General features: G+C 47.5%; 2 protein-coding genes across 8 annotated transcripts in view; one reads left to right on the top strand and one right to left on the bottom strand.

The window, feature by feature from the left end:
- Nucleotides 1-1,059: 1,059 nt before the first annotated feature.
- CHGA (chromogranin A) lies at nucleotides 1,060-14,044 on the top strand. The gene is made up of 8 exons (XM_086748818.1): nucleotides 1,060-1,252; nucleotides 1,673-1,719; nucleotides 5,758-5,851; nucleotides 6,275-6,343; nucleotides 7,726-7,824; nucleotides 9,375-9,881; nucleotides 10,346-10,809; nucleotides 13,491-14,044. Exons 1-8 carry the CDS (start codon nucleotides 1,207-1,209, stop codon nucleotides 13,572-13,574), a joined length of 1,410 nt encoding a protein of 469 aa, XP_086604944.1. The 5' UTR covers nucleotides 1,060-1,206; the 3' UTR covers nucleotides 13,575-14,044.
- A 2,246-nt stretch (nucleotides 14,045-16,290) lies between these two features.
- Nucleotides 16,291-24,253, bottom strand: part of ITPK1 (inositol-tetrakisphosphate 1-kinase) — a 154,046-nt gene continuing 146,083 nt past the window's right edge. For all 7 annotated transcript variants that reach the window (XM_086749208.1, XM_086749209.1, XM_086749210.1 and 4 more), the window contains one exon: nucleotides 16,291-22,887. In XM_086749208.1, coding sequence (XP_086605334.1) covers nucleotides 22,565-22,887 — 323 coding nt within the window. In that variant the 3' untranslated portion in view covers nucleotides 16,291-22,564. The remainder of the gene's footprint in view (nucleotides 22,888-24,253) is intronic.

Below are 24,253 nucleotides of genomic sequence, written 5' to 3'. Positions count from 1 at the left end.
GACCTGACAGATACTCCACCGAAAGAACAGACAGCCATTTTGTCAGGAGTATGGAAATGTTTGTGACTAAGAGAATGGCACAATTTTTTACTTCCTCTCTCTCCCTTGTCAATGGAAGCTAGCGACTAGGTAATCTTGGTTACTTCAACTTTGGAGTGCTCAGCAGTGAGCGTGTAAGGTGATGTTATAGGTTGTTTTGAATCACTGAACAAAGGGTAACAACCTATTAAAATTTGCTTGCAGGTACAATAGCTAAGCAACATAAACACCCCCCCCCCCGCCTTTGCTATTTACCCCAAAAGATACAGATTCATAGAACATTTGAGTTGGAAGGGGCCTTTAAAGGTCATCTAGTCCAATGCCCCTGCAAGCAGTAGGGACATCTCCACCTAGATCAGGATGCTCAGAGCCCCACCCAACCCAACCTTGAATGTTTCCACTACTTAAAAATCTTTCATAAAAATAAAAATGTTTTCATTACTTAAAAAACTTTCATGTAATAGCTGGGACTTATCATCTCCACTGGCAAACTGGTTTCATAGTGATCTCTCTTGACCAGCCTTGTAGGCACTCCTATCCTGTGTGGAGGTGTTTAACAGACATCTAAAAACTTCAGCATTTGTTCTAAACTATTTGTCTAGGTACCTTCAGTGGCCAGTGAAAGACAAGGGTACCCCTAGAGAGCAAATCCATCCACAGGTGGCAATGCTGGCTGCGATGCATGAGGTGACTCCCACTATTGACCACTGGTACATACAGAGAGGGCACATACACAGAGGTGCTTGTAGACTGCCAGTGTTGGGTGAGGTGCTGGAAAAGTGATATCCTGGAAACACACAGCCTTCCTGCACCCGCTGAGTGTGAGAAGATGGTGCAGCTGGAGTCCAACACCTTGCTGCTGGATCCCTTTGCCTGAGCATCCGGGAGAGTCGAGGGGATCTAGGCGTGGGGCCACCCCTTCAGCACCCAGCCGGTGGCGTAGGCTGATGGGAAGGCTGTGTGTGAGAGGAGGGGGCAGAGAGGAGGAGGCGACTTCCTCCTGACGCCATTTCCGAGGGGCTGAGATATATAAATGAGCCGGTTGCTGCAGTGCCCCGTCTGGGATCTTCAGCCAGGGCACTGGCGTTAGCCACCCGCGGTGCTCGCCCACGCCAGGGACAGGCGCACCCTCTGCCCCTCTCGCCCTCCCTCCGTCCCGCCAGCACCATGGGCCGCCCAGGACTACTCGCCGTCCTGCTCCTGGCCGTGCCGGGTAAGTGGGGCTGGGCTGGGGTCCATTTCCCCCCCCCCATCCCGGGACCCTCAGGCCGGCGGACAGCGCCGCCCGCCCCTGCTCCGGCCCCTTCAGCACCACGGACAGAGACACCCCCCCCCGCCCCCGGCACCGCGGACAGCGGCCGCCGCAAGGTCACTGCCCGGGGCCGGGGACACCGGGCATTGCCAGCCTAGGGATCCCCCTCCCTTATTCCCTTCCCTTCCCTGTCCATGGGGAAGGCTGAGGGGTGCACAATGCACACATCCAGCTGCTGCACCCCAGGGCCACTTCCACCAGAGCGAGATACCTCTCCTCTCCACTCTCGTTTTCAGAAGGATAGGATTTCTCTGCTTGTCTCCCAGCGAAAGTAAATAACAAACTCTCTTTTTTTTTTTTTGCCATCTCCTCATTTTACAGTCATCTCCCTTCCTGTGACAAATGACATGAATAAAGGGGACACTAAGGTAAGGATTGAGATGTAGTGGAAGGAATGAGTGAAGATGAGGGATGTGATGTTTAAGCTCCACCTAGCTGGCTGGCTTTTGGCTGCCCCTGTTGAACTGCCCTGTAGGAAGTGCCAGGGATTTGCATTAGATCCCTGTAGCAGGACCCATCCACCCCCACTCCCTCCTTACCAGGATTTACCCTTTGTGCCTCCACTTCTGGGCATGGGGGCAGGAGGGAAGGTCCCTCAGGATGTACCAAAGGGACCAAACAAGCTTGTCTAGAGAATGGTGAGGCTGGGGATGGAGGTTGGGTATAACTCCCTCAGTCCTCCTACTTTCAGCTTCTCAAAGCTCCCAACAAGAGGTGACTCAGGGGAGAGTGGGGGGAGATGTGATTCAGAAATGGGCAACACTGGAACTGTGTGTGTTTGGGGGTGTGTATACATCTGTGTTTGCATGTGTGTGATCTGTTACTTAAACATGCACATTCTTTAAAAAATAGGCAACTGGCTGCCCTTAGGTTGCTAATCTGTCCTCTGCTACAACTCAGCCTGTCTGGACGGCTACGAGCCGTGTGTGACTTGGCTGACCTCTCCAGCCTTCTTTTATGGGCTTCTGTGCATGCATCTGTGTCATACCTCTCTGATATTCATAGCTGCACTTCACAACTGTGTGTACTCCCAGTGGGCTTTTGGTTAGGTGTGTTTGCCTGTGTTGATCTGTGACAGACCCACCTGCACCACCCCTTCCTGATCTCATAATGCCTATAGCCTTTCAGATAAGCTGATCTCTTACTGCTCAAAATAAGACTTCTACAGAAATTAATGTTCCAGAAAGGAAACACCAGCCCTTTCCCCACAACTTCTTGAACATCTTTGTTTCTTGAAATCTTCTAGCCATGTGATGTTTTTCCCCAGGCAGCAGTAGAGGAGGGCACGTTCATGTCACTCTCAGCCACAGGCTCCATTGTACAGTGTCTCCGCTTGTTCTTACCTACAGGGCAAGCGCCACGAGAAACACCTCCCTATCTCCTGTCAGATGTGCCTGGGCCTGGAGAGCTGTTGCTTTGTTAAGACTTTTAGACTGCTTAGCCATTGCTAGGGCTGAGCCATGAGCTGTGAGGCAGTGGGTGCCTGCTACAGGCTGTGTGCTGCTAACCGAGAAAGGAGACCCAAGGCAGGCAGCTGCACCTCCAACTGGCTGTCCCAGAATGGGATGGTCATTGGGCATCTGGTGGGACCATCCATGAATTCCACAATTTCCCCTGTAAGATCTATTCCCCAATATGTTCTAGGTGTTAAACACGGCACTTCCCAGGAAGCCACATTTAGCTTTTGTGGAAGCTGGTGCAATCCTTCCACCAAGGAAGGATTGTCTCCCAAGCCTGGGGATACTGCACTGACACAGGCTCTAGCTGAGAGCAAAAATTGGACCACACTTGTGTTTTGATTTTTGCTAGAACTAGAAGCAGCCATTAGGGCTTTTCTGCCTTCACTGCCCTCTGAGACACAACATTTCAGTGAAGGAACTCCTGATCTCACAGGACAGATTGGGGCAGGCATATCATCATGTGGGTACAGCAGTGAGCACCATGGCTCTTCCTACACACCGTGCCGCTCTAGACGTTCTCTGTGCCACCGGCATTTGTGGGTGGCTCAGGGCTGTGAAATGGGTAGTCAGCATTTGCAGGCTTTTCTTGGGCAGCTCATCAGACTTCCCTTAAACCAAGGGCTTTCCATGGGGAGTTGAACACGACCAAAGCATTTACAATATCTCTGGCATTTGCCCACTCTTGTACTTGAAGGACACTATTTCCCACTTACAAGCATGCATTTCAGAAGGGCCTGAGCACAGCCAAGCTCAAATGTGGTGAAGTCTATCCTTCCAAGGACATGATCCTTTGGAGATTTCTGTGTAGGGATAGTGTGAACAGCTCTTAAGGATCTAGTTACGTGCTGACAGTTAGAGGATAGCTATGGAAAAATTCCAGTCCAAGTTTCTGCACAGGATTAATTACATTCATTTGGAAAGGATCTCCTTCATTTCCTGATGCAGGCTGTTATTTCATGACCTTGTGAAGCCTCACTCTGCAAGACTTGCTCTTACAAAAAGTCAAGGAGAGTGTTGTGGAATGACTGCACTCTTCACTTCATTGTGTTACAAAGTTCCTCCACAGAGTTGGCCGCATTTCTGTGGTGACTGATGTGTTTCTTTGTGTTCAGACAAAGACCTTAAATCAGCTTAGAAGTCTTCAAAAAGCTCACATAGAGTATTTCATTGAACCAGATTCTTAATTCTCATGCTGAGAAAGTCCTTACTTCTGAAGCTGCATTGAATACTGCTGCAATAAGTGGCTCCAAAGGTTGAGAAACATGGGAGGGAAGTATGAGAATCTAGGGTTTGTTCTATTTAATGGTAGAGTGAAGTGACTGGATATCATCTAAAATCAACATTAATGGGTTGCTCGTGGTATAGGGGAATGATACCAGGGAAATTTCCCTGCTTTCTTTTTGTTAGATCTTTCCTGTAACACTTTTAATCCAGTAGGCAATCCCCTCAAACTGTGTAAGCGAGTAGTTAAGAGCTCAGTATTTTATGGCTGTGATCTGCAAAAGCAGAATTCTCTCCTTCACAGGGTGAAATTTTGCCCATTCTAACTAGTCAACTAATAGATCCAATTGCTTGGATGAGCACCATTGGAGATGACCATTGCTGACTTGGGTTTAACTTCTACTGCAGCAGCAGTGCTCTGCTCTCCTGAGATTGGCACCTTGAGAGGGAGATCACGGCTCTTAGGGCTGCCTGCAGAAACCATCAGGAGAAAGAGGTTCAGTGAGTGAACTTTTTGCCCTCAAGGCTTACTTGTATTCTTTTTTTTTTCAATTTAGCCTCTCTTTTTCCACAGGCACTTGTGAGCCCTGCAGACTTTCTATGTTTTTTTTTCTATATAATCACCCTTTCGAACTTAACAGCCCGATTTCTGCACTACTAACTGGCACTAGACTGTAGTGAATGCTGCTTTCTCTCCTGTGTGACCATTTGGGTCTACCATGACCACACAACAGGGCTCCTGGTGGGGTTTCTCAGTGTGGCAAGGATGCCTTCATTCCTGCCAGACGTGCCACCTTGCCTTTCATTCTGCTACCACACATACAGCACTGGGTGATCCCTGTGGGATCAGTGGTGCTGCAGTTGCATAGGTGAAGAGACAGGCCTGCAGTTTCAATAATCTAGATCAATAATGCTTCCCATTTTACACTGAAAAAAAGCAGCTGCTGGAAAGGGCAGACCCAGAGTTCATCCTGCCTGGGAAGCTGCCTCAGGCAGTTGCAAATGCTTTGGAGGAAAGTGTGGGAACTTCCTTGCTTTCAGATGACCTGCCTCCCTGTACAGCTCTTCCAGTCTGTAATAGACAGCTTGAACGCTCGAGCACAAGGTCAAACACTTCTCAGTGTCTTCTTCTCTAGGGCATGACACTGGTATTTCTCATCTGTATTTGAAAGTACAATTTTCCTCAGCTTGCCCTTCATGCTTGGCTGCAGTCTAACTAGGGTGCCCTTCTCAGGGCTCGAATTTCTTGCAAGGTTTCAAGGTCACTTATTGAAAAGGAAGAGCTATGACCACTTGTTGCTCTCTCTGACCTCCCACCGAATCCTTTTATGAGATGTGGCTTGAGATTTATTTATATAACTATGAGTATATGTATGCATGTATCTATCCATTCCTGTGTATATATCCATGTATCTATATATCTGTGTATAATCTCCTGATGTGCCCAGCCTCTGGGATGGGCTGGAGTTGTGAAATCCTCAACTGAAGTGTTGAAGAAGCTCTTTCCATTGCCTTGTGTTATTTGCTCACTTCTCACTTGCAGGAGGTACCTTCTGTTCCTGCGTTAGGTAAAACAGGAACCGAACATTCAGTTCTGGCTCGACCGAAAAGCAAGAAGATCTGTGCCATCATCTGCTGTGGTTTAGTCTTGGTAACAAATAGATTTAGGAAAAAAAAAGACAAAAAAAGTTCAGTGCTTTAATCCATATTTTTATCTCTTTCTAGGTGATGAAGTGCATTGTAGAGGTCATCTCTGATACTTTATCGAAGCCAAACCCCCTGCCAATCAGCGAGGAATGCCTAGAAACACTAAGGGGAGGTACAGGCTCATATTTAGTACTGGGAATCAGCAAAAGCACATCTGGCAAGCAAGGGCTGGTCCTACCCTGACACCTGCTCTAGTGCCTGACAAAGGGTCCTTGACACACTCACCTTCCTCATGGTCACCCCACCGGGCTGTACCAGGCCCCGGAAGCAGGGATGGAGCTGCTGCCCAGCCCAAGCCATGCATCATGCTGGCACCGTGGCTGGGGAGTGCTGGGTGACATGGAAGCTGCCTGGCTTTCATGGGACCTTTCTGGCACCTTAACCACATGGTTAAGAGATGTGGCAGCAAATCAGGCTGGGGAGAGAAAAGAGTAAACAAAGACAGAGGTGCCATTTGGGGTTCTTTTTCATAACCTGGGAGTGCGGGGGGAGGTTGTCTTTTATCATCTTCTCTACGAAGTCTTCCCTGTTGCAGATGAAAGGATCATTTCTATCCTTCGCCACCAGAATTTATTGAAGGAACTTCAGGAAATTGCTGCTCAAGGTACAGTGTCACTATAGCTATTTGGGAAGAGGGGTTTCATCTATTGCAGTCCCTTGCACAGTTTTGTTGTTTGTGTTTTTTTTAAATTTTACATTAATTTGACATCATATAAATGTGCCCTAGGAAATCTAGTTCCAGGACTTCCAGTAGAGACTGGGTGAGTGGGGACAGGAATTTTGCTTGTAACTCCAATATGTATCTGCCCCATGCAGCTCCCAAAGCCACAGTTTGGTCACTGCCCAAATGCCACTGGTGGAGGGGCCAGCTGGGCAGTGATCCCAGATGGGCTCCATGGATGCTCTGATGATCCAGAAGAAAGAAATCTGGGCCTCCTCGGGGCACTGGGATGCTGCTGCCCAGGCACACCAAGGCTTCCCTTGTGTGAGGGGAAGCACTCAGCTATCAGATACGCTGTGCCATACAGCATGGAGTCCACATGAAGGCAATTGTTTCACAAGGCGCACCTTACTCTGCTCTTTCCTTGGCTTGAGCCCATCACACTTTTTTGTCCTGGGGTAACAGGAGCTCTGATCTACAGATCACAGTGACTGGGGATGGGAGAGTTTCTGTGCTGGCTGCAGCTGGACTTACTCAGACTGGAGAGCCCACATCACCCAGCTCTGCCCAGAGTTGGGACCAGAGAGGACTGGGCTGGCAGTGCTGGCTCTTGCCTTTGCATTAAGGTGTGAGCGGGGTCAGACAGGGCTCACTCAGCTTGGAGATCCTGTTGGGATGGGGTTGCCTGGGGAGCGCTGGCTGCCAGGATGGCTGCGCTCTGACCTCCAGCAAGTGCTGCCTTCCAACACTGTCTTCTCCAGGGCGTTGCTTTTGTTGAGCTGGCTCCGTAATTCCAGAGGGTAAGGTTTGGGGCCTTGGGGCCCTGGAAAATCCCCAGAGTAGGAATGAATGCTGCTCCTCCCTCCCAGCATCCTGGGGAGAGGGGCCCCATGAGCAGGCGGGAGGGCACAGGGCCTTTTTGTGCTCACCTCAACAGAGGGACGTGGGCAGCATCTGGCAGGAGGCAATTTTTATCCCTCAGCACTATGATGCTTAAGTCTTTTGTTGGCCTCTGCGCTGCAGTTCAGCATCTCTTGTTCCCTAGCTCTCCATCAATATTGGTTTTCCTAGCAACCCAGCTCCTGTGTTTGTTTAGAGATCTTTCTTTTTCTTTCCTGCAAATGATGTTTTTTATGGTGGCTTTGTTACTGCAGTTGATTGACAGTCTCCAGTCTCACTTCTCCTCACAGCTCCCCTTTGGCAAATTTGTCCATTTAGAAAAATATGTGTATCAACATAAAGGGCACAGGTCTATTTTCCTGCCTCTACTTTCTGAAACACAGTAGGGGCTGTTACCTTTCCCTGCTTTTTGTTACTTGATGCAGGGGCCAATGAGAGAACACAGCAGCAGAAGAAAAACAGTGGCTTCGAAGATGAACTTTCTGAAGTCCTTGAAAGTCAGAACGACAAGAACAAGCAGAGAGGTCAGTGTCAGCCTCCCCCCCAGGAAATCCAGGTCAGGCTGTAAACAAGGATGTTCTTTCTAACAGCCTTGGTATGTCCATCTGCTTCTCATTTAGCCATCTTCTTTGATGCTGCCGTTGGCACACACAAGCAACCCGGTGTTTGCTGTGTTCTTATTTACCAGCATTAATGACACATCATTTCTGAGCTACAGTAACTGATGATGGCCAAGTTACCAGACTGATACTGATCTCTTCCACCCATCTACCAATGCCAGCACTCACTTCTAATCCTTAAAGTCACAGCCAGGGAAATCCCATACTGAAAGACTTGGTGATACAGGCAAGAGTGATCTGGGTCTAAGCTTGCTACCCTTGTTTCCAGGCAGACAAGATATTAGGTTGTGTGTCTCTGCAGGGAAAACTGAACTTGGGATACAAGGGATACTAGGGATACTTGGGATACTAGGTTTTCGTGGCCTGGCTAGAGACAGGCTGCATAGTGGAAAGCGGGGTTTGGCCCCTTCCCTTTTCCAAGTCAGGAGGAGATGATGCCAGTGTGGGGTGAGGCAGTTTCTTGTCCAGCAGCAGCACCCCTGCAGAGGTCTTGAGTGGGTTCTGGGCCATGTGGTTGAGCCATGGCAGTGCAGTGATGCCACAATGTCAGCCCAAAGCTTCCCAAAGTGATGCGGTGCGATATCCTGGCCGTAGCTGCTGCCAGAGGGTGAGTATCTCTGGCTGTCCCTCCCATCAGGACAGACCCGAACCTCTTGCAGTGTGGAGACTGCATGAGGATGAAGCATGGCACATTGGGCCATCCAGGCCTGCGGGCAGCCCAGTGACACCGGGGTGGTGTCACGGGTGGTCACTAGCCCTGTGTGACCAACTCCCTGCATCCCCTCACCTCAGGGGATGTACTCCTCAGCCCTGCTTGGGGCTGCGCTTGCCTCTCCATACCCATCTGCCTTTTCACACTGCTCTTTAGCCTCCCTCTCTCCATCTTTTATTTTGCAAAGTGATTTCTATGGCTAATTATGTTAAAAGAGGCTGGTCTGTGACACGAGCAAGAGCAAACACCCAGCCCACATTAAGCTTCTGCTGAGCAGCTGTTTTGCAGATGCAGAGCCAGCTCCCAGCTCCCTCCAGCTCAGCTGCAAACAGCGCTGGCTCCCTCTGACCCAGTGGGAGACATAAGGATGCAATGTTAGCACAGCACTGAGGGCAGGGAGAGCTGTGGCAGTGCCATATTACACTCCTAAATCCTTTCATTTTACGCATGAGGCAAGTTTGTTGCTGGCATCTCAAGAGATGCTGATGAGGACCGTGCTACAGCAAAGCACTTAGGCGTATGTTCAACTTCAGCCTTGCAAGTCTTTCCAGGAGAGCAGGCACCAGTGAGAGCAGCAGCTTGCCTGAACGCAAGCGTATGCTGAAGTGATTTGTGAAAGGATCCATGGGCTGGTGAAGCAGAATACTGAGCGGGGCTGAAGCTCCCTAAGAAATTCATGGGCTTTGCTGGTTGTGAAATGAGCTCTGAGGAGAGGTGTTGCTTCTTGCTCCTCTCTCTGCAGATGCAGCATGGGAGCACCCTGAAGAGGAGCAGCCCATGGAGTCCCTGGCCAAGCTGGCAGCACAGAAAACCCAACAAAATGAAGATTCCAGAGAGGAGAAGAAAAACAGCCTGGAGGAGAGGGAACCCGGGCCACGGGATGCTGATCCTGGAGAGAAAGAGGCTCGGGAGGAAGCGGAGAGCAATGAGATTGGGGGCATAGAGGATGCCCAGCGAGACGAAGCTTTGGACAACCACATCAACAACAACTTCAGCAAGGATGAGAGGCAGCAGCGAGGGGATGAAGAAGAGCAGCCTGGAGGCTCCAGGGACAGCCTGGAGCTCGAGGATGAGGGAGAACAACCATCCAGGCAGGGCCAGGAGCAGAGCAAGGAGGCAGCGGGCGAGCATGTGGAGCGGGAGGATGACGGAGGGGAAGATGTTGCAGAGGAAGACCCTACCGAAGCGGAAAGGTCACTTGATTTGGCTGAGGAGGACGAGGAGGCTGAGGAGATGCAGGGAGACGACAGTACGTATTGCAGACAACTGCACTGACACCTACCCGGGGTGAGCCGAGAGCTCTGAGACAGACAGATAAGAGGCTTTAAAGCCTAAAAGTTCAGACAGGTGCTTACTGGGTTTACAGAAATACCCCTGCCAACAGCCACCCAGACCCCCCCGCAAGCACCTGACCACGTGGGCCCATGCACAGTAGGTAACACAAGCCTGGCAGCTGCCTTATTGCCTTTTGCTCAGTTTTCATAGCACCTGGGCACAACTGTTTTATTTTTCTTGAACTTCCTATGTAGTTTTTGACTGCTGTTGCCAAGCCTTGTTACTGACATGGTGACATGGAATGGGTATTTCCAGAATCCTGAGAAAATGGGCCTAAGTCAGGAAACCCACCTTCCATTTCCCCTGAAGGCTTGGTTCAAAGGTGGAGCGTAACCAGGTTAACACTTGTGTTCACTGTTGTGTTTAATGTTTTTTCAGATAATGATGATGCTCTGGGATTCAGCAAAGATGGGCGGAGTTCTGAGGAAGAAGAGGAGGAAGAGCAGCCCCGGGCATTGAGAGGAGGAAGGCATCACCTGGAGGATGAGGGGATGCAGGAGGAGGAGGACACCTTCCAGCCCAGGAATGCCAAAAGCGAGGAGATGGAGGAGGAGTCCTCCAGGGAGTGGGAAGACTCCAAGAGGTGGAACAAAATGGATGAGCTGGCCAAGCAGCTGACATTGAAGAAGCGCATGGAGGAAAACGATAGTGAGGAAGATCCAGACAGGTCCATGAAAATGGTGTTCAGGTCCCGCAAATATGACTTCAGTAGTCCAGAGGAAGATGTGAGAAGGTCATGGAAGCATCACTCAAAGGAGGACAGCAGTGAAGGAGGCTTCCCGCTTGCTCCCATGCCTGAAGAAAAAAAGGATGAGGAAGGCAGCGCTAACAGGAGAACAGAGGTTGGTGTACATAGGTTTAAGAATAAATCCCACTCAGTAATTACTTGGGAATCCAAACTATGTTTGGAGATGTGGATCGTACCTTGGCACTATGCAGTCAGCATTGGCTCTCTGTGACATCAAGGCCATGCTTGGTGACCTTTTAGTCATTCAGCCCTAGATATTATTGAGATTTGCACCTGGCTGTGCCTTTGGTTTTTCTCCTTGTTTTAGTGACTACTGCAAAAACATCCCCTGCCCCAGAGAGTCTTAAAAATGAGACAGAATTTTTGTACTGGTTTGTGCTGGACATGGTGACCAGAGCTGTCTCAGAAGCCTAGGGTTGGATTTTGTGTCCCAAAGCCTCTCCAAGTCAAAGGGAAGGCTTTCCCTGGCTCAGGGATGGAGCAAGTAGTGTCAGACCTCCTACAGAGGCAAATCGGGGTGCAGCCGTGGTGAGAGGGCTGGGGCACTGGAGGTTGACAGCTGCATGAATACATCTGAGCCAAGCTTCCAAAGTCAGAGACCTCCTTCCCTGGTGCCTTGCATGACACTGTGCTCAGCATCTCCCCTGGCAGCCAGGAGGAGTGGCTTCACCTTTGTGCTGAGGCCCAGCTCCAGACACTCGTGTTTATTTGGGATAGCGCAGGGGGCTGGACAGCAGGGCCAGGCATGGGACCTGTGGGTGTTCGCTCTGGGACAAGACACGATCAGATGCCCAGGAGCAGACAGAGACAGTGGGTGAGTGGAGCCAGTTTGCTGTGGCTCTCTTGCCTCCAAAACACCCCTCTTGCCTTAGGTACTCACCAAAACATTGCCCAAGGGTTTCTGACCAGCATCTCCCACTGACAGAGCATCTCCAGTCGTGTTGGTTCAAAGCAAAGCCAAACGTCTCGGCTCCAAGCAGGGGTGCAGCGGGTGCTGCTGAGGAGGTGGACACCTGTCCCATCTGCCTTCTTGCCACCATCGGCTCATGTCCCAGGTCTCTGCCCCAAGAAGGCTGCTCCCCATCTGCCCCTGCCATCTGCTCTGGGGTGCACCTTGTCTGCAAGGTGGTGGGCTCAGAGTCCAAATGGGGAATGGGAAAGAGGTTGCTGAGACTGCAAAACTGCCATGTTTACAGTTGCGACAAGGCTTTTTGTTGTTTTTTTTAAAAAAAAACTAGATCAGGGCCTCCGAGAGACAGTGAGGAGGCATCAGTCGGGTCACTCAGCAGGGAGGGAAGCGAAGGCACAGGCTTTGGCTCTGACAGAGCAGCTGCCACCCTGCCCCCTCTCCTGGTTTTTGGGCCATGTAGCTGTGTGGCTTGGTCAGTGAGGCCAGCGTGGGCACAGCTGGGGGCTGTGAGTGCTGTCCCCTGCACACACTGGGGCTCAGCACACTGCTGTAGCCAGAGCCTTCCCAGGGGCTGAGCCAAGGGCTCTGGGGAGGGGTAGGGTGAGAAAATGACTTTTTTTACATGCTTGCTTTATTTTTTTTCACACCATCCACATGCAGTGGAGGCCAGTGGCTCAGCATCAGCCCATGCTGGGTGGCTGCTGCAGGCAGGAACAGAGCTCCGCTCACTCTGCACGGAAGACTGGCTGTCACCTCAGCTCTGCCGGCAGGAAAAGGCAGTTTTAGCACTCGTGGCCCTAAGTTTGCTCCCACAGAGCCTGCTGCTGTGCTGGGTGAGCAGGCGATCTGCAGCGAGCCCCCAGTGACGCAGCTGTGAGGGATGGGCAGGGCTGGGGCTGGCAGTGAGACGGGGCCAGTTGTGTATGGCTGGAGTTCAGGCAAAGCCACGCAGTTACGAGTTTGAGCACCTGAGCTCAATAAAATAGCCTCAGGTAACAGCACAGATGCACAAGAACCACTGGAGAAAGGCCACCAAGTGATGAACAGCTTGAGCTTTTAAACTGATGGCTTCCTGAGTCATTATTTTCCCAGACAGAAAAGACTTACGGTACTGGAGGCGCATGCAGACAGCCAGTGCAGCATGGGGAGAGGGGACACCAGTGTCCCCTCCACGAGCACGGCATATGCTGCACTTATTGCAGGTGGCAGGCACCTGTGCCTGTCCCAGTTTGACACTTCTGCATCAGCAGAGGTGCCCAGTGCAGTTTGGCAGCACCCCCCCAGTCCTCGATCCCCAGCAGCCACCTCCCTCCAGCCCCGTGCTCTGGAGGGAGAGACATGTCATGGGGCTGCCCTGCCCTGCCCAGCAGTGGGGCTGGGGAAGGATGGGGATTGCATGTCTTGTTTCCATCACCAGCTGCAGCAATTTAACATTAGGACAGGACTAATTAGTGCTGTGCACATGCAACATCTGTCCACAGGAGCAAATTTAGATTGGACTAGGAAAAATTTCTTTACTGGAAGAGTGGTCAGGCACTGGAACAGGCTGCCCAGGGCAGTGATGGCATCACCATCTCTGGAGGTGTTCAAAGAACGTGTAGATGTGGCACTTCAAGACATGGTTTAGTGGACATGATGGTGTTAGGTTGATGATTGGACTTGATGATCTTAGAGATCTTTTGCAACCTTAAAGATTCTATGATTCTACGATTCTAAATGCAGGAGTGGGCTGAGGGCCTGGGGTGAGACGTAGCTGTTCTCTTGCCATCACTGACAGCTAGCCCCAGACAAAGCTTTCCATAGCTCTGAGGGGCAAGGGCTGCCCAACCATGGCTGCTGACGCATTTCCCGGGCTTTCATTGCAGGACCAGGAGCTGGAGAGCCTGGCTGCCATCGAGGCTGAGCTGGAGCGCGTCGCCCACAAGCTGCACGAGCTGAGGCGAGGCTGAGGGCCCCAGGTTGCCTCACGCAGGTGAAAGCCACCGCTGCCACCCTCCTCCCTCCCCACGGTGTTTTCATTTCCTAATTTAACAGCAATGAAGCCAGAGCAGAAGCATCGTGCCTAGGAAACCGACCTTGCTAGTGCCCAGGCCTGCCTCCCTTGCCATAGTGTTGTGCCCATCGCCGCTTCTCCACCTCACACTCCCCTGTCCGCACCGATGCCCACCCGCCCGGCTGGGTGCCGGTGGGCACGAAGCGCAACCTACACATATATTTTCTGTTTGGGTGGGGTTCTTTTCCCTCATTTTTTAAAAAGACAAGACAGCTTTCTAGAAAGTTCTCCTTCCACCGGTAGTTTCACTGGGTAAAAAACTGCAATAACTTGTTATCTTTTGATTAAAAGCTGATAACTCTGACTGTAATATATTCTATATAAAAGATTTATCTAAGGAAAAATAAAACTGCAGTGGGTTCCTTCCTTTGTTTTGGCAGCTTCAGTCTTGATCATCAGCATGCTGCAGGGCTTGTCTGGTCCTGGTGGAGAGCAGGGGGAATGGAGGCCTCCCCTCACCACAGGCACATTGTGATGGTGTTTCCCTCCTCACCCATGCCCAACGCCAGTGCCCGCCAAGGCCCAGCGTCGCGGATGCTGCCCCGAGGCCCTGAGCGCTGCAGGGCTCTCCCTGCCCAGCCAGGGCCTGGCGGTGCTGTACCGGCCAGCCCTGGCGCTGGGCTGCAGTTCGTCGATGAACTGGTTGACCAGAGAGAAATCAGTTTAGAAGTTTAAACACTGGGGCAAGACTTGACCAAGTTAAGCTATGGGCACAATGCATGAGCGGGTTAAAACAAAAAAGTAACAAATGGGCTAGTCATGAGGAAAACTACTGGTCTGTGCTCCCCCAGAGGTGAAGGCCGGTCCTGAGGGGATGTTCCTCCTGTGCGTCAGCTCGCTGTGGCAGCCTGGCACCCCACTAACAGGCAGATCCTCCCCGTCCTTTGGGCTTCAGACTACATACCGGCTGGAGGACCGGTTGTACCTGGGCTGGGGAAGCTTGCCCCGAATGTGTATGAACACCAGTCATAAGATTTTAGACTTTCTATGTCTATCGGCAGGAGGGGAAAAGAGCATCCCACTGCCAGGGCTGTATCCCACCCCCGGGTCAAAGCTCAGCCGTCTCCCATCACCTGCAGCCCACAGAACATCTGAGATGCTCAGGGAACGGCTGCCAGGCTTTGAACTCAACACATTCCTTTATTCTGCTAAAAATATCAGGGCTGTCTACCCAGAGAGTGAATTGCACTGGAGGTGGGTGTGCGGGGTCCCTTCGGTGCAAGAGGCGCTGGGTGTCCAGAGCTGTCCACTGGCCACCAGCTGAGCTGAGCTTCCCCCGGGAGGGCTGCTCCCAGCCCCAGCAGCTGCCCAGCCGTAGGAGGAGGTGTTGAGGCTGAGGCACAGCCCAAAAGCTGCCCCGGCACAGGGCACAAGCCTGGCTGGGGAAAGTACAGTGGGGCAAGGTGCAAGTCTCCCAACTCCATCCTGAGGAGACTGCACTCTCCTTGACCTCAGGGAAATGTGCACTAGAACAGAAGTGAAACTGAAGCTGTTCCATGGAAACAGTACTAAAATGTCATTTACTGGGGAGTTAATCCAGCTGTAAAAGTCACATTTTACATACTGATCTTCATTTAAATTTTAATTTGAATGTTGTATTTAGTTCAGGGTTTTTTTTTTTGTGACAGACCCTGCTGGTAGCACCACCCATATAACCCCTTGCAAACTCAGGTCTACATGCCACAATAAATTCACAGAAACCCTCAGCCACCCACCCCACCCCTGCCAAAACAAAAAAAAAACAAAAACCCACCCAAACCAAAAAACCAACCCAAACCCCAGAAACCAAACAACCCACCACAGAAACGCAGCCATCTCCAAAGGAGTTAGAGAAGTTTTTCCACAAGGACCACGGCAGCAGACAGAACTTGTCTATTGCTGCTACAAAATCAACAACAGAAAAAATATCGTTACTTGATGGAGCTACTGTAGATGCTGTCTTAACTAGATAATCAAGTCATGACAAAGATTTGGGACCCAAGGGCTGTCTTCAAAGGGAAAGATGGAGTTCGAGGCCCAAGCCTTGGGCCTGGGAGGACGCCTCACCAGCTCATCAACGCTGGCCCGCGCTGGCCCGTACCTCAGCTCGGCAGCCTGCCTCAGCTCCCACCCCCGGCCTGGCCTTGGGGCCGACACCAAGCGCAGAGCCCCAGGCAGCGTTTAGGTGAGTGACCTTGCTGAGCAGGCTTGTTGCTTAGCAAAATTTGATGCTGCTGGGTGAGACATCTATCTTTCCTGCATTAGCCAGCACAGGATCCTGATTAAAAGTCCTGCCACATTTCGAGAAATCAAGCATTCCCTACCCAGGATGATGAAGGAAGAATCAGCCCGGAAGCCTACACTAGGAATAAATGCTTAAGCACTGAATCCCAGTGATGTGTAGCCGTATTATATAGTAAAATACAAACAGCTGACTTACCCCTAGTCTTAAAAATCAGAACAAAACCAGCCCAGCCTTGCTCATTAGTAGTACTGGTACAAGGAGGCCCAAAGCAACTGCAAACCACCCTGGGAAAAGACATGAAAACCAAACTCTGATGAAAATGGGCTTCCCCTGACGAGCTGCTCACCTCGCTGCCCTACCCGCTCATAAAGAGAAAGCAAAGTAGAACTTGTTACAAGGCATTTATTTTCATTATGTGTTGGAAAGGGACTCTCTTCAAAACAATTACAGAGATAATGCCACAATACCTACTGCATATTGCTTTACTGTGGAAACCAAAACATTGTCCAAAACAGGTGCTTGGCAAATGAAAAAAAAAAAGAATATATTACCATCGAAATCAATGCTGTCAGATGAAAGCACCATCTTCATTGTCAGATCTGGTCAGTCATGCAATGGAAGATGCCAAGTAGCAAGTATTTTTGGTTTTTACAGTAAGCCATGATCTTTTAAGGGTTTGTATCATTCTATACAAATTTAAGTACAAAATGGGAATTATGTTTCAGAAATCATAGTGAACCAGGCTGAAGCGAATCACAAGACACACTTGTTAACACCGTACAGCGGGATTTGAACACGGATATCGATGAACTTGCAAAACTTAGCACATACACAAAATGGTCCTCAAGATTCAGCCATGCTCAGGCGGGGAGCGACGCTGGAGAGTGAAGGATGATATCCAACACTATGCACACCCAGAGGGCCAGTTTTCTCAAAATTGTTGGGATCCCAAGGAATTGTTGTGACTCCATTTTAAGAATGCATTTTAGTATGTGGTTCTCACAAGGGTATACACAAGCTGTATCGAATACTGCATCAGAAATAAATAATAAAAGGTACATCTAATACATCTTTTATTTTTAATAATTTTTTTTTACAGCACTGACTTTACAAGAGGATAAACAACTCATTTTTAGGGGCTGCTAACATCTGAAACAAAGAAGTCACTATTTTATACTCAACATATACTCAACCTTTTAATAACTTCATATATGTATATATGACTTTTCACACACACAAAAAAAAGTTAAAATAATTTATATCTAAAAACTACTGTGTAAAGAATGAAGGAGGAAATAAAATGTGGGTTTTCTTACAAAGGATGGAAGAGGAAGACCTGATTTTCATGAACTCCGTTTGTTGTTTCAGCTATTTCTGGAGTTTCAACAGATTTCCAGGCTATCAACAACTTCCCAACACGTCGGGAGCACTCTGCAAACTCACGGCACGCTGGACAAGGTCACCTGCTAACGAGCTCTTGTGGGCCACGGGCACCTGCTAGCATCAGCTCCAGTGAGAAACGTGAAGAGAAAGATTAAACATCTCCCCAGGAGGCTATTAAAAAAAGTGGAGTGAAATCCTGGCCCACTGGTATCACAAAGTCCACTGGCCAGGATTCTACTCCCAAGCCCTACCTCTCCTCGCCCTCCTTCTGCATCAGAGGAACAGGACATTTTCTTACAGTGGATTTTTTTCTTGCACGGGAAAACTGCCCCAGCAGCAGGGGTGGGCCAGACCCCAACAGCCACCTGCACGCACACAGCACCAATGATTCCCTTTGCTTGCTACAGATGCTGTTGTGCTTGTGTTTCTGAGGAATTGCTCTAGCACCTCCGTTTACACCTGGATCTTCTCAAACTTCAATAATATTTAATAATTTCTGTGGCCATATAAACCTGACAGAATCCAAGGAGAATCTGAAACCCATCTGGTCAAAAGCTCAAGTGTTGATGGCCTGGATCCACACAGAGTGGAGAGGGATAGGAAAGGTAGTGAAGATGTGTAAAGTACTTTTCTGGAGGTTACATTCCTCTGAAATAGATATTAAAGCAATGTTACAAATAAAATCAGCAATGCAATCTGCAACAGTGTGTCTGTTTATCTATGAAAGCAAGAGGAGATTACATTAAAGGAAATATTTTAATCTGCACAAAGCATTTCCACATACTCCTAATTACAAAACACACAGTTGCAACACCATGAAGTAATTATATATTGAATACAGAAATCAATACATCTCTTACCAAAAAGGAGAGAGGAAAAGAAAAGTGAACTCCTGCAAGTGTGCACATGGGGAGCCTGCTGCAAACTCCAAACAGACTCTATTCACTAAAAAACCAAAATCCAAGATATTCTGCACAGCTGTGGAAGACAAGACTGCAAGCTAGTGTGGAAAAGCCGGACTCACTTATCACTGCTGCCACACAAGACTTTGGGAAACCAGCATTAGTCTAAGAACTGATAAGCCTGGACTTTTTTTTTTTATTGGATGGAAACAACAGAAGCATTTTTCCTTTGCTTCTCTCTTTTTTTTTTGCCAGCCAATTCCTCTGGCCCCATTTATTCTGTGCCTTTCGACTGTATCCTGCCTCTGCCATCTCCCCACTACTCCATCTGATTGTTCTCTGGCTCGATACAGCCTGCAGTTAAACTGGAGAACCTGAGGCTTTATCTTGAGCAATCCCCATTACCTTGTGAAGCCTCAGGGTTGGGTTCTTGATTTGTACTAATCTATAACAAAAACAAGTTAAACTGGTCATTTTCCATCTGAGCAACCTGCTGTGGACCTCCTCTGCACTAATATTCCCATGTTGAGGATGGGAATCTTTAAACAGCTTTATCATTCCAAAGGTTTGAATAGTATTAATAAAAACAGTGCATCCTATCTATCTACCGACCAGCGCGGCCAAACGGCTCCTACAGCAGAGGTTGAACAGCTAGACATGTGGTTCACCAAAGGCAAACCAGCATGGGCCCAGTGGCAGTTCTGCGCTCACAAACCACTCAGCACCAATGCTCCTACTCAGGCTGCGTTTCCGCAGTTGGTTTTCATGTTAATGATGGGGATGTTCTGGTACAGGCATTACAAACCCAAGCAGAACGCAGCAAAATCAGCTAGAGGGGGAGGAGGATGGTGATGGCTTTACATCACAGGCAGTAATAATAAGAACACTCAAGTTCTCTTCAATAGGGAAAAATCTTCACCGGCTGACGCCAATTACATAATTGCAGTGGAAACCAGAGTCCCATCTCCTCCATCATGCTGACCCAAAATCTGGAGAAGTTCCAGTCAAGCCAATGGTGTTGTGGATTTCTAACAGTGCAGCAGAACAGAAATAGATCCCTAAGAAGCTAACTGGTGACCATGTAATCTTAATATCATTGCTCCCATCAACACAGCAATAATAGCTATGCCTCTGAAAACACAGCAGAACCTTTTCTAACCCACAGTAACAGAATTCAAACATGTTATGGAAAATCTCCCTCAGATTGTCCGCAATTTTAAGAGCAAGGGCATTCTGGTATGATCTAATACTACTAGAATCCTCTACTTTTACAATAAAAGACAAGACTACAGAATATTAACTAACTCACTGTGAAGCTTATCTTAAATCAAAACTATCCTGAACTTATCAAACGAGGCAGCAATTCAGAAAAGCACTTTAGCACACAGGCTTAATAACATACGCATGCTCGAATGTTTTGCAATAATAATTTTATGTCTGGATACTTGGTAATTTACAGATTTGGCTTTTAAAAGTTGGTCTCCCAATTTGTCCCTGTGATTTAGCAACATTCTAGTATATGAGCCATAACAATAATTTCTGCAATGAAATATAGTAGTACAGCAACTGCATGGTCATTTATGTGAAAACTCTATTGTAATGCCACATCACACAGGTACCTGTATATCTGCACCTGGTAAATTAAAGTGATACCGATATAGCTGATAAATAAAAAATAAATTACAGACTATGGGAAAAATGTCACTAATCACACCAATGACCTAAACTTGTTTTCTAGTTACTGCCAAGGTCTGGAGTAATATTTAAATATAGTATTTCTGCAAGCCTTCAGAGAATTACAAAACAAAATTCTAACAATCATTTGTAAACAAGTTTAAAATGCACAATTATATTTCAGTAGTTTATTTTGGAGAAATAAAGCAGTGCAAAATAGGCCAACCAAAATTCAGAAGGCAGCCAGGAAAATAAAATTCTTATTTGATGTTCTAACTAGGAAACAGCATACAGACATTTCCATTGGATCCAACACTCATATTCATGTAAACATACTTAGTTCAAAAGGTCTTGAGTTACTAACCCAGTTTTAACATCATTGCTTCTTCCCCACCACCCAATTAAAAAAAAAAAAAACAAAAACACAAAAAAAACCCCAAGCCATTGTAATAAAGGGAGCAAAAGGCAAGTCTACAAACACTCCACCAGCTGGTTACAAGAAAGTACCATACAAAAATATGCCCTGACAAGTTCCTTCCTGAGGGTATCTTTTGTTACACATAAAAACACTTTATTTTAAACAAACAAAAGCAAACCTCAAACTGTAGATGTCAATTTCATTTCAGTCATGGCTTTATGAAAGGTTTGGTCTATCACGAATGCTTTCGTAAACCCTTACCTATGTACATCTGACTCACTCATACCATGACCCTCCCAGACCTGTTAGCTGCAGTCAATTTGGGATCCTGCAGCCTCAAAGCATCCAAGGGCTGTGAAGCGTGCCCAGTTCAGAACTGATCTGCACTGGACTAGGAAGCTCGCTGCATTTACGTGCACCCTGGAATTTGATAGATACCACACTCATAAGGTCCTTCCAGTCCATATAGAAATATCTTAAAGTTAGAAAACCCCCTAGAGGTGGAATAATCTCTCCTCAAAAATCTAATCCTGACTACATGAAATTCCCAAGAATGGCATTTTGGGAAGAAACTCAGTCTCTCCTAAGGAAAAGCCATTGTTTACACAAAAGAACTGCTACACAACACTCTTCAAAACTTCTCCCCATCAGGACCGGTACCATCAGGTAGGGTGGCAACATCTCCTACACAATTAACTCCTCTCTCCACGGCCTACCTGGGCTTTAAGCTCTAGATTATTTCCTTCTGAGTAGATATCGAACACATGATACTAAACAAACTGCTATTAAATGCTGCAGTGATGGATGCTTTACAAATACCTGCTACAGAAAGACAGAAATTCCTGTATTTGCAAGCTAGGAGCTTAACTAAGGAAATTTTCTTAATACTACCCCTCTTAAATGTATTTCAGGGCTTATATGGGGAAGGGAAGGCCACTCTGTCTACCAAAATAGTGTCTCCATTTTCAGCGCTGACAGACTTGGATATTTCCAGTTTAGTGTTCAGAACTGGCAAAAGCTTCAGGAATTCTCAACAGCAGAAGGCGCTGCCATGCTAGAAGGTGCAACAGAGGGTGAACACTGTAGGTGTACTGTGTATCTCAACAAACACAATTTGGCTATGCTATAGTTTACAGATAGTATAAAGCACTATTGTAAATTAACACACGGCCTCACCCGGCAGCTTGCAACAAAATAATGTGGTCTCTAAGCTAGAGCTGTCGTGTACTTCTACCTCGTACAAAGGTACACAATTCTGCTTATATCCCATTTGCAAAGGAAAAACAAAACGCACAGCAGCATGGATCGGTGGAAGGCAGCAACTGTGTTACCCCTTAGGATCTGCAGATCAGGTGCACTGCTCCAAGGAAAATGTGCAGCTCTGTTTGCCAGGCTTTTTGTAGAGCTGGCCCAGAGTCCTCGCTAGTGCAATGGAGGGAGAATTCAATTCTCTGCTAAGAGATGAGCTGCTTAGATTAACTCTTCTAGGATTTCACCACTAGCAGAATATTGAAAAGATGATATTTAATCTACTATATCACTCAACGTAACTATCGGCACCCTGTCTGGATCAAACATGCGTCGCTGTTGGCAAGTGCGGTTGGAAGCTGCTTTTGACTGAAGCGATGAGGCCTGGGGGAAGAACTGCAAAGCTGGAACCGGGGTGGTCAGCTCGGTTCCGCACCCTGAACAACCAGTCTGCTCTGTCCCACTCAAAGTGCCACGGCTTCACAGCAAGCTACCTGTCAACACCTCGACTGGTCAATGTTTCATAAGATTTGGTTTAGTGATACTGAAGTTGTCTTAGCTTTGTTTTGCAATGGTCTACCTGGAAAAAGGAAGCAGGGAATATTTTAGGCAAAAATCTCTAGCACTGTTACATTCATACACTGCATTTCAACATTATTATCTTCTTGATACCATGAGGTCCGATTTTAAAATGCTGGTCACCAGTGATTACAAAGAACAATAGAAATGAAAGAGCAACCCTCCCACAATGAAAGGACTAGTGTTAAAACCCACGTGTGTGTAAACTCACTACAGATTTGCAATTGGAATCTGACAAAATGGATCTGAACCACTTTCTCGCCCTCCACCTTTCACTCCATTCCATCAGCAAATCAGGTAAAATCAAATGAAAGGTTTTTTTTTATTTTGCTTTTTTGTGTTGTGTTTTGTGTTGGTTTTTTTTTCATTTTTCGCAATTGTATTGTTACAGCCTGATCTGGTTCTGGGATCACGATTTGTATCCCCGTGTCTTTTTCTCAGTCTATGGCATTGGCAAGTTATTGAGAAGAAGCTTTTGTTGCCAACGTAGCGACGCAGTGCTGCTGGAAGCTGGGGGACACTGCTGAGTTGCAGCCCAGTCTCTGGTGTTGCAGCTTTACTGAGTTGTTGGTCTCACTTTCCACAATCCAGGAGGAGTCTTTTCCCATGACACTGAGACAGCCTGTGCCAGTGCAGCATATCCGCTCGTCCATGATCCCGCTGGTCTGCTCTGCCAGGAGCTTGCTGCGGTTGAGCTGGGTGACCTCGGGTGCCTGACCCTGCAGGACAGCAGCTATGTGGTTCAGGAGATATGTGAAAAATTCGGGAACACCCTCGTAACCTGAAAAGAGGAAAAATGAAGGGGAGAAAAACAGGCAATTAAATAATTTTCATAAATTCTTTGAAAGGCTTCTTCTACCAGCTTATTTCTTGGGCTGTCCCTGCCCTCCAAGTGATAAAAGGCCTCTTTTCCATGGCATCATTTTGAGTGACTGCACAAGCAGATTAGCATAAAGAGAAACAGAGACCACTGCTACAAAAATACTTCTGTTCAATGAGAAAAGCTGTCACCTTTCAGATTTTCTGTTTATTTTCCTCACAAGTATATATATGTATACATAATTTAAGGTATATTCTATTATTTGTTGTCAAGTCCACATTTTTCCCTAAGTTACAAACTCCATGGTAAAACATTGATGTTTTCCATCCTGTTTCCAGCTTTACTATGGAAAACAGCTCTAATGCAGTCTCCTTGAGGGTCTGGGCCCTCTCTAGAATTTGCCCAGCAATACCCTCAGTTAGGGAAAACTCAGAGGAGAGTGGGGCTGGCTTTACACCCTACAGAAAAGGCAGCTTCCCACCGCATAAGAAGCAATATAATGCTCGCCTAATCTAACCTAACCTGGCACTTAAACCATGTTCCCCACTATGACCAATGTCTGAAAAAACACTCAACGGACAGTAAACATGTATCAACATGTACTTGGTAGAAACATCAATCTTTTATTTCAGTCTGCAACCACCTTTCTGCATGTTCTGTTAAGCGATTCCAGATGATTTAGAATGCAGAGTTTAACAAGTTTCCTGGTTAAAACAGTTGCTCAAATACCAGGAGACACGACATTTTTGGTGACACAAAGAGTGGCGGTAGGTGTACAGAGCTTCTGGCTCTACTTTAAACACTCTGGTAGGCACAGTTTTATCATTGCATTCATTTTAAAATTGAACCAGACACGTAACATATTGGTACAATGTCTTTAAATGGATCTTAACTGCTACTGCATTACCTAAAACTGTTACCAATTTCATTTAGTATTTAGAGGTGACATATGACATTCAGTGTATTTAATGGGATAGGCTTATTATTTTAAAATGTCTATAAAAGTATTCTGAAGGTGACCTGGTATTAATATAGGAGACTGAAGCAATAAATAACAGTTTAAAAGTCCCAAGTGAATAGCACACATTCACACATGAGCAGAACCAGAGACCACAAAGTAAGTGCACACTTTAAAACACTTTTAGTGATCTGATCACAGGGCAGAAGAGTCCCTCAGATCCATAAATAATTCAATTTTAATCTCCATTGTCCTATAAAAACCAACCTCCTTAGGCAATAAAAACCCAACTTCCTGAAAAACACAAGGTAAGAGGATAATTTCACCGTAAGACAAATGTGGTGATTTTATTGTATATTTATAACCCAT

Source organism: Chlamydotis macqueenii, chromosome 5 (genome assembly GCF_036417535.1).
Source record: "Chlamydotis macqueenii isolate bChlMac1 chromosome 5, bChlMac1.mat, whole genome shotgun sequence".
Classification (NCBI taxonomy): domain Eukaryota; kingdom Metazoa; phylum Chordata; class Aves; order Otidiformes; family Otididae; genus Chlamydotis; species Chlamydotis macqueenii.
Note: the sequence above shows the minus strand (reverse complement) of the source record. Positions and strands in the feature narration are given on the sequence as shown.

Bases quoted from the DNA above. Each gene is read 5' to 3' on its own strand.
- CHGA (XM_086748818.1), top strand. From the start codon at position 1,207: ATGGGCCGCCCAGGACTACTCGCCGTCCTGCTCCTGGCCGTGCCGG. The intron at 6,344-7,725 runs GTACAGTGTCAC...TACTTGATGCAG, and splicing joins TCAGGAAATTGCTGCTCAAG to GGGCCAATGAGAGAACACAG. The intron at 9,882-10,345 runs GTACGTATTGCA...ATGTTTTTTCAG, and splicing joins GGAGATGCAGGGAGACGACA to ATAATGATGATGCTCTGGGA.